The sequence below is a fragment of the Nyctereutes procyonoides genome, unplaced genomic scaffold, assembly GCF_905146905.1.
Source record: "Nyctereutes procyonoides isolate TBG_1078 unplaced genomic scaffold, NYPRO_anot_genome, whole genome shotgun sequence".
NCBI lineage: Eukaryota > Metazoa > Chordata > Mammalia > Carnivora > Canidae > Nyctereutes > Nyctereutes procyonoides.
The window spans coordinates 37,335,727-37,352,300 of record NW_026575051.1 but is presented as its reverse complement, the minus strand read 5'-3'; the positions used below and the strand labels follow the sequence as shown (position 1 = coordinate 37,352,300).

The window sequence follows — 16,574 nt, the reverse complement described above, 5'->3', positions numbered from 1 at the left end:
GGCAGAATCACACTATCAATTAAACTTAAAAAAAAAAACACTTCGGCTCTGGAAAAGATAATGTCGGGAAAATTAAGACAATCCACACACTGGGAGAATATATTTGCAGAAGATGTATCTGGTAAAGGACTGTATCCAAAATATGCAAAGAACTCTTAAAAGTCAGTAATAAGAAAACAAACTTGATTTAAAAATGGGCCTAAAGAAGAGAGGAGGGTTGTAGGATAGGCAAAATGAGTGGAAGTGAAGAGGAGATATAGGATTCCTATTATAGAATGAAAAAGTCACAGGGATAAAAGGCACTGCATAGGAACGCCTGGGTGAAGCAGTTAAGCGTCTGACTCTTGGTTTCAGCTCAGTCCAGATTTCAGGGTGGTGAGATCCAATGAAGTCTACTTAAGACTTTCTCCCCCTTCCTATACCCCTCTCCCCCATTCCCTCCTGCTACCTCTCTCAAGTAAATAAAGAAATCTTTAAAAATAAAAGGCACAGCATAGGGAATATAGCCAATAGTAAGGTAGTAGCATTGTATGGTGACTGATAGTAGCTACACTGTGGTGAGCATAGTGTATAGACTTGTGGAACCACTATGTTGTACAGCTGAAACTAATGTTATCACCCTGCGTCAATTATTCCTTCAATTTTTAAAAAAAGGTAGAGGCCAAATCCCTTAACAGACACCTCACCAAAGATATAAAGATGGCAAATAAGCATAAAAAAAGATGCTCCACATCATAGGTCATCTGGGATATGCAAATTAAAACAGTAACATATCACTACACATCTAGCTAAACTCTGGAACACTGGCAACACAAACTGCTTGTGAAGATGTGGAGCCGTAAGAATTCTCATTCATTGTTGGTAAGAATACAAAATGTTACAGTTTGGTGGTTTCTTACAAAACCACACATACTGTTACCATACGGCAACTGCACTCCTTGCCATTTAAGGAATTAAAAACTTATGTCCACACTGAAATCTGCACACAAATGTTTATAAGAGTTTTATCACATCCACCAAAACTTGGAAGTAACCAAGATGTCTGTCAGTAGGTGAATGGATAATTATGGTGCATCCAGAAAATTGGATATTATTTCCCTAAGAAGGAATTAGCTATCAAGCCATGAAAAGACTTGGAGGACACTTAAATGCATAATACTAACTGAAGGGTGCAATTCTGAAATACATTCTATATGATTTCAACCATATGACATACTGGAAAGGGCAAAACCATGAGGACAGTAAAAAGATCAGTAGTTGCAAAGAATATGTTAGAGGAGGCAAGTTTGGAGGATGAATAGGTGGAGCACAGAATGTTATGGCACTGAAAATACTACATACATTATAATGATGGATGCAAGTCACTACATATTTGTCCCAACCCACATACTATACAACAGGAGTGAATCATATTGTAAATACGGACTTCGGGTGATTATGATGCGTCAATGTAGGTTTAAGTAACCTCTACACTGAACATGGGGCTCAAGCTCACAACCCCAAGATCAAGAGTCCCACACTCTTCCACTTGAGCCAGCCAGGTGCCCCAATGTCAATGTAGGCTAACCAACTGTAACAAACACACCACTCTGTTGGGAGATGTTGATACAAGAGGAGGCTATGCATGTGTGGAAGTAGAAGGTACATGGGAAATCTTTATATCTTCTTCTCAACTTTTCTGTGAACCGAAACTGCCCTTAAAAATGACTTTAAAAAATATTTAAAAAATATAAAAAATATAACCATTTGCATGGTTAGGGAAAAAAGTCTGTTTTTCCCAGTTTCGTTGAGATATAATTGGCATACACCACTGTATAAATTCAAGGTGTACAGCACAGTGACCTGACTTATACAATATGTGTATATTATGAAATGATTACCACAATAAATTCAGTTAATATCCATCACCTCCTACGAAGATACAAAATCAAAAGTTCTTTTCCTTGTGATGACAACTCATCACATGAAAATTCATTATAACTTTTTCCTATGATGATTTACTCTCAACAACTTAAAAATACCACAGAAGAGTATAACTATAGTCATCATTTTGTACATTAAATCCCCAATACAGATGTTTGTACCTTCTGACCATGTTCTCCAAGTCCCCTACCCCCTTCACCCTCACTCCTTGCCACAAATAACCACAAATCTGATCTTTTAAGATTCTACATATGAGATCATACACTATTTGTCTTTCTGTCTGGCTTATCTCACTTAACATAATGCCCTCAAGGTCTACACGTGTTGTCACAAATTGCAGATTTCCTTACTTTTTAAGGCTGAAGAATATTCCATTGTAGATATGTATACTACAATTTCTTTATCCATTCATCTGTCAATGGACACTTAGGCTTTTTCCATGTCTTGGCTTTTATAAATAATGCTACTGTGAACGTGTGGGTGCACCTATCTCTTTGACATAGTGTTTTTCTTTTTTAAGTCTTTACATACAGTGTAATATCAGTTTCATGCGTACAATATAGTGATTCCACACGCAAGTCCATACCCTGGTGCTCATCACAAGTGTACTCCTCAATCCCCATCACCTATTTAACCTTCATTCACTTCCCTCCTGACATTGTTTCCTTCCAGTATATTCCCAGAAGTGGAATGATAAGTGATACTGAGCACCTTTTCATGTACCTGTTGGCCATCTGAATGTCTTCTTTGGAGAAATGTCTATTCAGGTACTGTGTACATTTTCTTTTTTTTTCTTTTTTCTTCTTTTTTTCTTTTTTTTTTCAGGTCTAATCTCACAACCCTGAGATAAAGACCTGAGCTGAGATCAAGAGTTGGACAATTAACCAACTGAGCTACCCAGGTGCCCCTCCTTTTTCCATTTTTAATTGGATTATTTGGAGGTTTCTGCTAGTGAGTCAAAGGAGTTTCTTGTATATTTTGGATATTAACCCCTTTTAATCTATGATTTGCAAATACTTAATAAAGTTTTTAAAATTTTTTTTTATTTATTTATGATAGTCACAGAGAGATAGAGAGAGGCAGAGACACAGGCAGAGGGAGAAGCAGGCTCCATGCACCGGGAGCCCGATGTGAGATTCGATCCCGGGTCTCCAGGATCGCACCCTGGGCCAAAGGCAGGCGCCAAACCGCTGTGCCACCCAGGGATCCCTAAAATATTTTTTAAAATAAAGGAAATATATACACTACAAGTAGATTTCCAAATTCTGTTAACCCAGCCTGTATACCTGATTGGTACCCTCCTGCCATTATAAAAACTAAAGAACAGTGACTAATAAAACAAAAAAGTTAAAATACAAAGAGCCAATAAAACCAAAGTATTTCTTATATCACAAAAAGCACAAATAATGGGGGGCGGGGGTGGGGACAACAAAAAACTACAGTACATTAAAAAATTCTGTTCATATAATTATTCCATTCATTACAAAATAATTTCATAAAATATGTTTAATCCATATAATTCAATTTACTGTCCAGAGTATATAACAACCCCCAACATTCCAATAGAAAAACAAAATAGGCAGAAGATATGAATGTGCAATTAGGAACAAAAATACACATCAAAAAAACTGAAAGCACAAAAACAAACTTATAGGGTATTGTTTACTTATGTGTCCCAAGCTCATAGAATAGGGATTAAATATTTTTTGAACACTGAATGAACAATGAATAGTTTTTGTTTTTGTTTTTTTTTTTTTTTATGATAGTCACAGAGAGAGAGAGAGAGAGGCAGAGACACAGGCAGAGGGAGAAGCAGGTTCCATGCACCGGGAGCCCGACGTGGGATTCGATCCCGGGTCTCCAGGATTGCGCCCTGGGCCAAAGGCAGGCGCCAAACCGCTGCGCCACCCAGGGATCCCAATGAATAGGTTTTTTAAAAGGCAGCAAGAGATATTTAATCTTATTATAAACCAGAATATCATAAATTAAAAACACAATCTGACAATCCCATCAGACTAGCAAAAACTAAAACATCAAAGAGTATGCAATGGGTGATGATATCTATAAACTGGAAAACTTAGAAAGTGTTAGTCAAACCACTTTGGAGATCAATTTAACAATATATACATGAAGCTGAAATTACACATGACCTAATAATTCCATTGCTAAGAGATACTCTAGATCAGGTGTCAGCAAAATATGGCCCTGACAAATCTGGCCTGCTGCTTGTTTTTATGAGGCCCATAAGCTCAGAATGGCTTTAACACTTTTAAATGGTTGGGGGGAAAACTGTATGTTTCATTAACACATGAAAATTATATGAAATTCAAATTTCAGTGTCCATCAAGTTTTACTGGCACACAGTCATTCTCATTTACTTATGTCTCATTTATGACTGCCTTCTTGCTAAAATAACAGCATTGAGTAATTGCAACAAGGAGTGTTCAGACTTCAAAGTGTAAAAATATTTACTATCTGGCCTTTTACAGAAAAGTTTGCTGACCTCTCTCCTGAGATACATACACAGGCACAAAGAAAAGTACTCTTAAATAATTTCATAGTAGCAATATGAAACATACAAAGGTATTCATAGTAGCAATGCATGTAATAGTAAAAAGGTGGATACAACCTAAATTTCCACAGAGTAATATATAAATAAACTGTAGTATAGTCATACTACACAATACTAAATGGCAATGAAAATGAAAGTACTAGGACTATTCTCATCCACATTAATCTCTCAATGCTGTAATGAAAAATTTCTACAAGTTGCAGAAAAATACAAAACATGATTCATAAAAAAATATGCAAAATAATTTATACACTCTCACAGTCTGGAGATACATACATTAAGAGTTAAGTACATGGGGTGCCCGGGTGGCTTAGTTGGTTATGCATCCAACCCTGATTTGGGCTCAGGTCATGATGTCAGGTCACTGGATTGAGCCCTGCATCAGGCTCCACACTCAGCACGGAGTCTGCTTGAGATTCTCTCTCCCCATCCCTCAGCCTCTCCCTCCACTCACACATGCTCTCTCTCTACAATAAATAAATAAATCTTTAAAAAAAAAAAAAAGTAAAGTACAAAGAAATGCATGTGAATGATAACTACCAAATTAAGGATGGTAGTTACCCCTGGAGATAGGTGGATGCAAAAAAGATAAGGTTCACCCCAGCTTCAACTGTACTGGTAGTGTTTTCTTTAGGCTAGTAAGTAGAACATGAGTTTTTGCTATACTATTCTTAGGAATTATTTTATAATAATTTTTAAACTATCACTATAAGGTTTTACAATAATGAAAAACAAGATAAAGGATTACTGACAGAAGTTAACTTCTGCAACTTAGAAATATAAAAGCAATAAAGAGGAGCTAAATGCAAATGTCAGAAAAATCTCTCAATTAAAGCAACTTCAGGTGGCTCTATAGCACTATAGCCCCAGTCTTTCTCAAGAACGAGTCAGGATTCTACAAGGCAGCCTTTTGGAGCTCAGAGCCACCATGTTACAAATCTTGAGTACTCTGCTGAAGAGACCACCTGAAGAAAAAAAAAAAGAGAGAGAGAGAGAGAGAGAGACCATCTGAAGAGACACTAAACGGAGAGACAAGGCTCACCTTTCCATACCTACCAGAATCAGATATTTGAATGAAGCCATCTTGGAACCTCCAAACCAGCCTAACTACCACTGAATAACTCCCACAGATGCTACATGAAGCAGGAAAATCGCACAGCTGAGGTGATTTTCTCTATAAAAACCATTGTACTTTGGAGCAGAAGACAGACCAATAGATTACCCAATACTATTTCAAGATGGAAGTCTGAATATATTATATTCTTGGGAGTAATATGGCATTAGACTTCTCTGGAAGCCATCAAAACCACCTATTTTTTTGTCTCAGGATCCAGTCACTATTTAGTGTTCTTTCGGTTTATCCACCCACTTCTTCCTTCCATTTAGTGGGTTTCTATGCACTTTTGAGCAGGATGCCAACATACAGGTAGTTTTTTCCAAGGTCATTATCAGGCAGCTTTTTGGTGCTGTTGATATTTCTGAAAACTTGATCTTCTGTAGAATAGAAATATCAAGTGGTGGCATCCTATCCCAAAGTAATGCAGTTGGTTCTGTGTTTACACAGAATACATAAAATTTCTAAAAATTCAGTTATCTCAAGCCTGATGTACACAAAGTTCCCAAGCCAGGAAATGAACGAACAACTCAGAAATGACTGTCAGATTGTTCCTTCTACTGCAAAGAAAACTGAGAAGATCATCAGAGTAAGAGAGAAACACAGTATCCAGGGATGGGGACCAAAGATACTTTAATTCTGAACATGAAATGCATAGTTCAACAAGGAAAAAATTGAAAGTTTCACAGTAAATTTAAATTAGAAGGTAAACTTGAGAAACAGGTAAAGCTTGTAAATGGTGAAGAAAAAGGAGACTCAAGAGTTAGTATTCAAACTGTGAAGGAAATGAGGATAAAGATTCTCAAACTTAATTGCTATTTTAACAAAACTAAACTGTTCTTTGATAAATGTCCTATGATGATAATAAAGAATGGAGACCAAGCTAGGGTGAAGAAAGACGACTAAATGCCCAAAATTTGGAATCTCCCTTCATCCAAACTGTAGCCATAGGAGTTATGGAGGCAGAGAATAAGATATCTGTTTCCATGGAGACAGAGTCAAGGTAATATCTTCATCATGTTTCCAAGATGGAGTTACCGACATCTTCCTCTCTCCCCCAGCTCACTGGGCTGGATGGCATGGACTATTTGCTGACCTCTGTTCTCCTAGGGTATGGGAGGTGGGCAGTATCAAGTTCTCTGGCCTCTTCCTCCTGCTCTCCAAAGGAGATTCCCATTTCTCCTCAGCCCTTGTCTCTGGGCTGAGGAGAAATTAATTGTAGATTCATATAGATGAGGTTGTGGGGCAGAAAGTTTGCGATTTTTAAATGATGAAAGACAACAAGGTTACTACATAGTCTACAAAAAGTCTCTAGCTTTATGACCTGAAAAATAGCTTCAATCTTTGTAAAAAATGAAAAAGTTAATTTACTATTTACTGGACACAAGTACTGCTTTTTTTCCCCATGCTCTATTTCAAAGATTGTAATGCAGTTAATTGGGGGTGGGAGGGTGGGGGAGGACCATATTAAAACCAAGCATGAAATGTATTTGAAATAGAAAAAATAAAAAAACAAGGGACGCCTGGGTAGCTCAGTAGTTAAGCGTCTGCCTTCAGCCTAGGGCATGATCCTGAAGCCCTGGGATCACATCCACATCGAGCTCCGTGCATGGAGCCTGCTTCTTGCTCAGCCTATGTCTCTGTCCCACTCTCTATCTCTCTATCTCTCTCTCTGTATCTCTCATGAATAGATAAAATCTTTTAAAAAGACAAAAATAAAAACAAAAACCACTCCAAAGGCAAGATCAGGGCAACCTGGGTGGCTCAGCGGTTTAGCGCCACCTTCAGCCCAGAGTGTGATTCTGGAGTCCCAGGATGGAGTCCCATATCAGGCTTCCTGCATGGAGCCTGCTTCTCCCTCTGCCCATCTCTGCCTCTCGCTCTCGCTCTCGCTCTGTCTCTCATGAATAAATAAATAAAATTTTAAAAAAAGAAAAAGAAACAAAGGCAAGATCAGAATATGGTTTGTTGTTGAAGCTACTCAAGCCTGTAGCTTCAGATGGCCTCAAGGCAATTGTTGTTAACTTAGAATAAGGCAATATCTGAATGTCCCCATTTGCCTAGGATTGTCCTAATTTTAGCACTGAAAGTCTGTATCCTCAGGAGACAAGCGGTCCTAATTTTTGGTGATTGAGGAAATTCTGTAAAGTACAAAATCTAAGACAACCCCAAAAATAGGGGCTGAAGCAACATTTTTAGTGTCAAATGGATACCGCATAGATTATCTACCTTCTATACTTGCTGTCTTTGTTTTTGTTTTGTTTTTTCAGCTGATGTTGGCAACCATAATTTGTAGTTCATAATAACAGATCACCTCTATGCTGAATCATTCCAAGTAATATGACTTTAAGTATACAAAGCAGGTGGGTTGTAACTGTGATCATTAATAGTGTGTCTTTGACTTTGGGTATTAACTCTTGTGTTTTATACTGAGATAATGTTAGTTTAATTTTTAATATCATAAATAGTGTGACCATGATTTCTAGGAGTTTAGGCAATAAGAAAGATAAATACTACAATAACAACTCCCATGACCCAGACACCACTGAATCAAAGAAAAAAAGGAGAGAAAATTTTCTAACGTTCTTTTCTTCTTACTTACACTTACCTGGATTCAGAAAATCTTGAATCAGTCCCTTAACAAAGAAATGTCAAACCAATGTCTGTTTATGTGGCTATTTATAGCTGTGAAACAAATTACAAATTGTGTGGCCTACTTTGTTCTGTTTTTCTGTAGCTTCTCAAACTGCCCAGATATTAGAAACTTTTGGATCCTCTAAGAACTGTCATTTTCAAGTTTAAGAAATACTATGACTTCGTTGAAAGAATTAAACACACACAAAACAAACAGGTAAATGAGAGAGGAAAGGGGGCTGTGTAGATTAAAGAGGACTGCAAATTCTTTGCCACTCTCTTGCCATTGAATACTGGTCTACTTCCCCTCCCCTTGAATTTGGGCCAATTCTGTAACCTTTTTGCCAAGGGATATGGCAGAAGTGACCAGGTAATTTCTGAAGTTGGGCCTTAAAAGATTTGTGGCTTCTGCTTTTGCCCTTCTCGAGTGCTGTTTCATCAATAACTGGTAATTCCCCATAATTCTCTATCACTTTTCCTTCTCTTGTCTGGCTCCTCTTTTAAAGGCAAAGTATGTAAAAGGAAGAATGGGGAAGTAAAGGGATCAAGAAGGAAAGGAAAGAGAAAAGAAGGAAGGAAATGTTGAAGGAAGTTAAGGTTATATGTCAGGTCCCAAGCTCCAGGTCTGATTGTCCCGCTAACTTGTTCTAGGTCACATAACCCCTCTACAGCTCTTGATTTCCTCAAATATTCAACATAGTTTTGTAATGGCAACAGAAACAATCAATTTATGGAAGTATAGACATGTGAACTATAAAATTTCATTACCTCTTGCCTCTCTGACTACACCAGTCAACCTACAGTATCAAGAACAATCAACTAAGGGCCACCTGGCTGGCTCAGTTGCTAGAGCACACAACTCCTGTGGTGAATTCAAGCCCCATGCTGGGTGTAGAGATTACTTGAAAGATAATAAAATGAAAAAAAAAAAAAAAACTACAAAAACCCCACAAGGATCAGCTAATACCTAGAAAAAGAAAGTTGTAAGTGAGAGTACAACAAAAACAATTTCAAATAAAAGTAAAGGCAATACAAAAGAGAAGGCAAGAAAAGGATGTTCTTTTTCTCTTCTCCATCTAAGAAAATCAATATAATAATATCAACTAATACATTGACAATGCTTAGGATTGTTGTTCTAAGAATTAAACATATATTAACCCATTTAATGTTCATGGCAATTTTATGAGGTAATTACAATTACTATCCTTGGTTCACAGATATGCAGCAAACACTAAGAGGTCAAGAAATCTATCCAAGATCACACAACTAGTAAGTGGTAGAGCTAAATGTTGAATCCTGGCATTCTGGATTCTGAGTTCATGTTCTCACTGCATTTCTAATGAAAATGCCATTCTAAATGATGTTCTACTCTACTATTCCACATGAGTACATGAAATCAATTCAACTGGGATGAAACCAGGTAATAAACATACTTAAGGAGTAAATAAGGAATGATACTGTAATGCAATTTCTAAAAAGTAGTGCTATCAAAAGGAGAAGCAGAGATAAATGGAGAACTTTGTGGTGTGTTCCACTTAGCAGGTGGAAACTAAAGACATTGTTCATATTCATGGAATGCCAATCACTTAGAAGAAATTGTGCTTTAGTTCAAGTGATCCTATTATTTACAGTCCCCAGTAAAACTGACAAACTGGGTTCTGAATTACACTTATATGTAACAGTATGGTTAAAAGTAAATACAAACACTTTTTATTTAGAGACTTAATAGATTTTGCTGGTATAGAGGGCAACAGTACAATAATTTGGCATCAGGCTTTTCAAGCTAGTGGTCAAAGTCCACAAAGGCAGCTGCACCCAAAATGAAAACAAAGTACTTACATATGTATACCTGTGTATGTATACATACACATACACACAAAAGGAGACCAAAAAAATGGGAGAAAATATCGGTGAGACAATTAGTTGGTAGAAAAAAAGGCAAAAGGAAAGAAAACTAGATGTAAGTGCATTATTAAAAAAAAGGAAGAACAAATGAGAGAGGAAGTGGATTTTTTAAATGTTCCCCAGAGGAGAATAAAGGGGGAAGATTATTTAAAAAAAAAAAAAAAAGTTACAAGAACAAGCTAGTTACCACCTTTGCCCTAACTGATCTTGTTGATTATCTTTTGCTCTTCTCTAAAGCATCCTTTCCCACATGAAAGTCAATGACCTTTTGGGGAACAAATCTGATAATGTTACCTCCTGTTTCATCTCAGACCATTCTCTTTGCCAGCACCACACTGTCCTCCTTTTAGTTCCCTAAACATGCTATGCTCCCTCTATTTCATTTGCTCTGCCTGGAAAGCTCTGATTTTCTACATTTCCTTCTCCTACTTACCCTTCAAAGTGCCCTAATTAGATCAAGTTGTTATAATAAATAATTACCCTTTTTGTGCCTGACAGTTGTTAATTTTACAAGTGTGATTATTTGATCACTGACTCTCGTCACTCAACTGGAAACTCCATGGAGAAACCTTTTTTTTTCCCCCTTCATCACTGCCTCTCACAGTACCTACAACCCTGCAGTTGCTCAGTAAATAACTGCTGAATGAATGAAGGAAAAGAAAAACCTACCAAGCTACTATCACATGTAGAAAAGGGTTATAAGACAAACTCAAGTGAATAGAAGAGAAAGAGAAAAAAAATTTTAATGTAAGTTGTAGCCTAACTAAATAAATCTGTACAATTTTAGTGATACTATACTAAAAAAATTAAGTAAACAGTAGCAAGTAGGTCTCCTTTTCCCCCAATGAAGTCAGAAAAGGAAACAATTAACATTTTAGTTAGTTATAAGGAAATAAAACATAATTTAGAACATGGATGACAAATAGGCATCTCAAACTTAATCTGAGCAAAGCAGAGCTACAAACTTCTCATTCCTCTACCAGTCTACTCCATTTCAGTAAATGGAATTAAAATTATCTCCCAACATCTCCAACCAAAATCCCAGGAGTCATCTATGATTCCTTCCATACTCTGATCCTCAAAATACAATGCATCAAGAAGTCCTGTAAGATCTACATCCAAACATATCTTCAGTCTACCCACCCTTTCCCAATTTCCACTACCATTCTAATTCAATCCTGTCTACTGGTGTTATTGAAGTATAATTAACATACAATGTTATATTAGTTTCAATCGTACAATATATATTGATTTAACAATTCTATACATTACTCAATGCTCACTACTATAAGGGCAGTCACCATTTGTTACTATACAACAGTATTACAGTATTACTGATTATATTCCCTATGTTGTTATTTTCACCTCTGTAATTATTTTATAACTGGAAGTTTTTACCTTTTAGTACTTTTTATCCACTTATCTAACTCCTCTGTTTTAGACTACTCCAATATTCTAACTCATGTCCCTGCTTTTACTGTTCCTCTTGACTAATTCATTGTGCACAGAGCAAAGTGATTTTTAAAAAGATAAATCACATCATGGCACGCCATGGCCACAAATTCTTCAATGACTTCCCACTTCTTAGGATAAAATAAAAACTCATCATCTTGCGTGATAGACCCGCTCCCTTTCCTATCATTCTCTCCTTTGCTTGCTACATTTCAGCCATAAAGACCTTGTTTTGTTTCACAAATGGAACCATGTATCATCTGGAAACTTTACAGGTATCATCCTCTATGCCATATTCTGAAGCTAAGGTCTTAACCTTAAATCAGGTGTTACCTCCTCAGGTGGCCCTTTCCTGATTCTAATACCATGTAAAATGGCTTTTCCACTCCTTTACTGCTCTGTGTATTTTTTCTAGTCTTAAGCATACTGTTACCATCTTGTTTATTTCATTAACAACAAATTGTTCCAGGTGCAAGAAATATGATGGTGAAAATCAAAGTCACTGTTCTCATACATTAGATCGAAAAACATACATTTATCAAGTGATAAGTGCTATTATGAAAAAATAAAACAGTGTAAGGGAATACCTTGTGTTTGTGTGTGTGGCAGCATGGCATTTTAAGTGGGTTGTCTGTCCAGACTGAGTAGACCTGGATAAAGTGAAAAAGGGAACTATGTGAAAACATGGGGTAAAATTATTCTAAATGGATTGATTTCTACTTATTTATTAAAGGTCCCTCCCACTATAATGTAAATTCTATGAAGGCAGGGATCCTAATTATCTTAAGCACTGTTGTATTCTCCTTGGTACAGTGCCTAGCACAGAATACGTGGCTATAAATACCTGATGAGTGAAAACCTACTTTAGTTTTTCAAGAAGTCTACCAGAGGGTAAGCAAGTATACTCTATTGATGTTTAAATATTAAATCCTAAGGCCTATGGTGAAATATTTTGAAAACATATAAACATGATAGTGTAAAATGTATGGCAAGTTACAGTGGAGTATTTTATTATTAAAAGTGTAAAAAAAAGAATAAAGGGGAAAGGAGAAAAAAAATGAGTGGGAAATATCAGAAAGGGAGACAGAACATGAAAGACTCCTAACTCTGGGAAACGAACTAGGGGTGGTGGAAGGGGAAGGTGGGAGGGGGGTGGGGGTGACTGGGTGACGGGCACTGAGGTGGGCACTTGACGGGATGAGCACTGGGTGTTATTCTATATGTAGGTAAATTGAACACCAATAAAAAATAAATGTATAATAAAAAATAATAAAATTAAATATAGACTTAAAAAAAACTTTTTTTCTAAATGAGCGATGGGGATTAAGGAGTACACTTGTGACGAATGGTGGGAATTGTATATAAGTGTTGAATCACCAAATTGTACACCTGTAATTAATAATACACTAATGTTAAGTAACTGGAATTTAAATAAAAACTTAAATAAATAAATAAATAAATAAATGTGTAAAAAAAGAAAAAATACTGGCATCATTCCATTTATTAAGATTCAGTACAATACATGAAAATCAGATATGAGAAACTGAAATCCTTGCTTTTCCTATTCTAACAAGTTAGCATTTGCCTTCTTTATGAGAATGCTGAAGGAGACATGGTGAAACTCAAATTTATTTTAACTGTACAGTCACAGACCCTTAAGTTAGATTCAACTAAAAGCAACAGTTTAAAATTCACAATCAGTCCTGTATTTGCTGGCTTTATTTATGCTCCTTCCATCCTCCCCATGTTCATCTAGTCTGAAATTAAACTGAATCAGAATCCTACAGAAATCCAAAACTTAACCGCAGTACAAAACTATAATCAATCATCTGCATACTGAATGCACTAAAGTAAGCATCAGCAAGCCATCTTTGGCAGTTCCAATAGCAAAACAAAAAATAACAGCACAGCACCACCTGTAACACAAGCTGCACCACTCTTAGTCTCTGATAAGTATCTATTCTGGCTAAAGAAGAAATGGACATAGAGCAGAGATAATATGAAATGAACCCAGATAAACTTAGAAGATTTTCCCCAGCTTCTTACTAGGAATCTCCTATCAAACTCTCATTACCCTTAAGATTTTTTGTTTTGTTTTGTTTTTGGTTTTTTTTTGCTTTGCTATACTCAAGTAAGAATTAAGAAAAATAAGCTTTCTTTCCCTGCCCACCTCTATTAGGCCCAATTTGTTCATTACAGTAATACTGGAGACCTACCCTGGTCCAGGCACTCCTCCAGACGTTGTTAATAAAACCATAAACAAGGCAATACCTATCCCTCTACACTCTTACAGAACACTTGTACCACAGTTAGAATACACTTTCTCAATTCAGAAATATTTCTAATTATTTTTTAAAGGTACTGCTTATACTGTACGTGGAAATCATCTTTGTGAAATTATCCAGAGTGGTTAATCCTTTTTTTTAAACAATCGCTGTACAGTAGACTCACTTTTTTCTAAACATATTTATAAACTCAATTTATATTTAATTCAGTGTAAACACTGCACCCAGGGTCAAATTAAGCAATGTGAACATTCAAGTTCCTGGTTCACGACCACAATGAATTTACCAGTATGGGGGGGGGGGGGTCGCGGGGAGAGGAGAATCCTTATTTATATGGGCGAAGAACCAATATTGTTACCCATTATCACCATTCCCAACAGTAACATTCAGCTTTTCTTAAGACTCAATCCACCTACAAGCAAATGTTTAACTCACAAGCGAATAAAAATGGAACCACCCAAACTTTGTCTAATCAGCTTTGGTGACCGTCCCCAAATTGACATGGTGAACTCCATTCTCTACTTTCAGATAAATTCGTTCATAATATCTTCAGTAAAACACGTTTCGTTAAGACTCTCAGACGTAGCTAAGCTGAACAGCGGCTACAAAAGGGAAGCCTGAAGCTCCGCGAAACAGAAAGAGCAGAGGGCGTCTGTAAAAACATACCCAAGTGGAACTACCTCTCCCCTCCCTACTTAGGTTGCCCCCCAATTTCACCCGACCTCGGCCGTCTGAAACTTTTCCACGAACATCCAACAGGATCTGAAAGCGATCTGCTCATCCTTAGGCCACCATCAAAAACATCTTAAAACGTCCAAGACTTATAACCGGTGCACCCTCAGAGGGCACCCACCAACTCCAGCTCGCGTCCGGACCCCCCCCCCACCCCGACCCCGCGCCGAGCGCCCCCAGCATCGGCGGCCTCGACCCCGGCGCGCTCGCAGCACATCCATCCCCTCCCCGCCATCGCCCCGGCAGCCCCCGCCCCCCCCTCAAGCGCCTCTACCCACCCCCACCCCAGACCCACCCAATGCGAATAACTGAATACCCGGAGACCGGGGGGCCCACACTTTGCTGTATTTCGCCACCCCACCCCCTGCGAGGGCAGAAATAGATGTTACCTTCCAGAAAAGTAATCTCCCCTGCGCTGCCGCCGCTCTTGCCAGCCGCCATCTTCCTCCTCCCACGCCGCCTCCTCCTTAATCCATGGCCCACAGCACCGCCGCGCTCGCCGGGATGAGGGGCCGCGCCGCACGAGGGTAGCCGCCGCAGGGTTGCGGGCCTAGAACTCGGCCGTCAGGGGTGGGGGTGGGGGTGGGGGTGGGGGTGGGGGCGGGGGGGCGGCGCTCCCACGTCCGGATGGGCCTACACAAAAGCCGGCCCGGCGCTCCGGGCCTCTCCGCGGGCTGGCGGGTGGCGAGGCCCGCGGCCTGGGCTTCTCCTCAGGCCCCTCCGGGGCAACGCGAGCGGCGACGACGGCGACGACGCTTCCCGGGCCCAGTTCCTCTCGGCCCACGACTCCCCATCCACCGCCTACCCAGGCCGCCTGAGACGCTCTCCTCAGCCGTGGGCCCCAGGAAGAGAGGCTGAAGGCGAGCACACAAACACACCTCCCTTCGTTACCCCCGGCCGTAAAATGGCCGCAGCCGCCGCGCCGGGGCGGCGAGGTCTCCGCGACCGTCAGGCGCCCCCAGGCCCTTCGCTCCCTTTTGCAGCCGCCGCCGCCGCTACGGCCGTCCGCCCACCCCGCCCGGGCGTGAATGCATCAGCGGAGGCCTTTGCGACTGTCCATGTGGACAGGGGTGGGTCTCCTCTGCCACCGCCTCGCGTCCGTCGCCCCAGCAGCTCCAGCCGCCGCCGCCGCCGCCGCCGCCGCCGCCGCCGCCGCTCCTCCCCCACGGGCGCTGGAGCTGCCGCCCGGCTCCCGCCCCCACCCCGTCGCCGCCGCCCCCAGCGCCCCCAGCGCCCCCAGCGCCGCTCCCCCTCAGGAGCCCGGGCTCGGCTGGAGGGCTGAGCGGTCTGCAGCGCCGCACGGAACTCAGGCTTGCGGCTCCCGCCGCGGTGCCTGTCAATAGGCCCGGCCCCGCGCAGCGCCGGCTCGGCCTTTACACACGTTTCGCCCAAAAATCTTGACCGCCGAGGGCCCCGTAAGCAGACGCGGTGTGTGAGCGCTTCGAAGCCAGGCTGGTGATGAGATCGGGTTCTGTGGCACCGCGATTGCCTAAAACAAAAATGTTAAAAGTTCCACTCTCTGACCAGGCCTTAGAATTTAAACCACAGGCAACTGAAGAGGGAAGGTGCAGTGAAGGTAGTGTAATCGTGTGTAGAAAATGATCTGTGGTCTTCATGCATTTTAAAAGAAGTTTTCAGAATAATTTAACAAGGAAGATTGTATACTCTACATTTTGGATGACAGAGTAAAAAAAAAAAAAAAATGCTGTCATAAGTACCTGAGACTTCAAAAACCAGGCCTTAGAATTACAAGTCAGGCCTTAGAATTAATTGCAGGTTATTATATCACAATCGGTTTTCTTTAACTTTTTTCTTTGGCTTTTTGAAATTGTAACAATAAGACATTCATTAGTGAAAATCCAGAATAACAGAAAAGGAAAGAAGTTATGCATAGTTCCACCGCCAAAACTCCATTTTTTTTTTCAGGTGTGTGGTCCTCTAAGCGAACATTTTTCTT

The 16,574-nt window shown here is 39.7% G+C and overlaps 1 protein-coding gene across 6 annotated transcripts in view; it reads right to left on the bottom strand.

Moving 5' to 3' along the window:
* SENP6 (SUMO specific peptidase 6) overlaps positions 1 to 15,195 on the bottom strand; it is a 115,085-nt gene extending 99,890 nt beyond the window's left edge. For all 6 annotated transcript variants that reach the window (XM_055329599.1, XM_055329602.1, XM_055329606.1 and 3 more), the window contains exon 1: positions 15,007 to 15,195. In XM_055329599.1, the coding sequence (XP_055185574.1) occupies positions 15,007 to 15,058 (52 nt within the window). In that variant the 5' untranslated portion in view covers positions 15,059 to 15,195. The remainder of the gene's footprint in view (positions 1 to 15,006) is intronic.
* Positions 15,196 to 16,574: the final 1,379 nt, after the last annotated feature.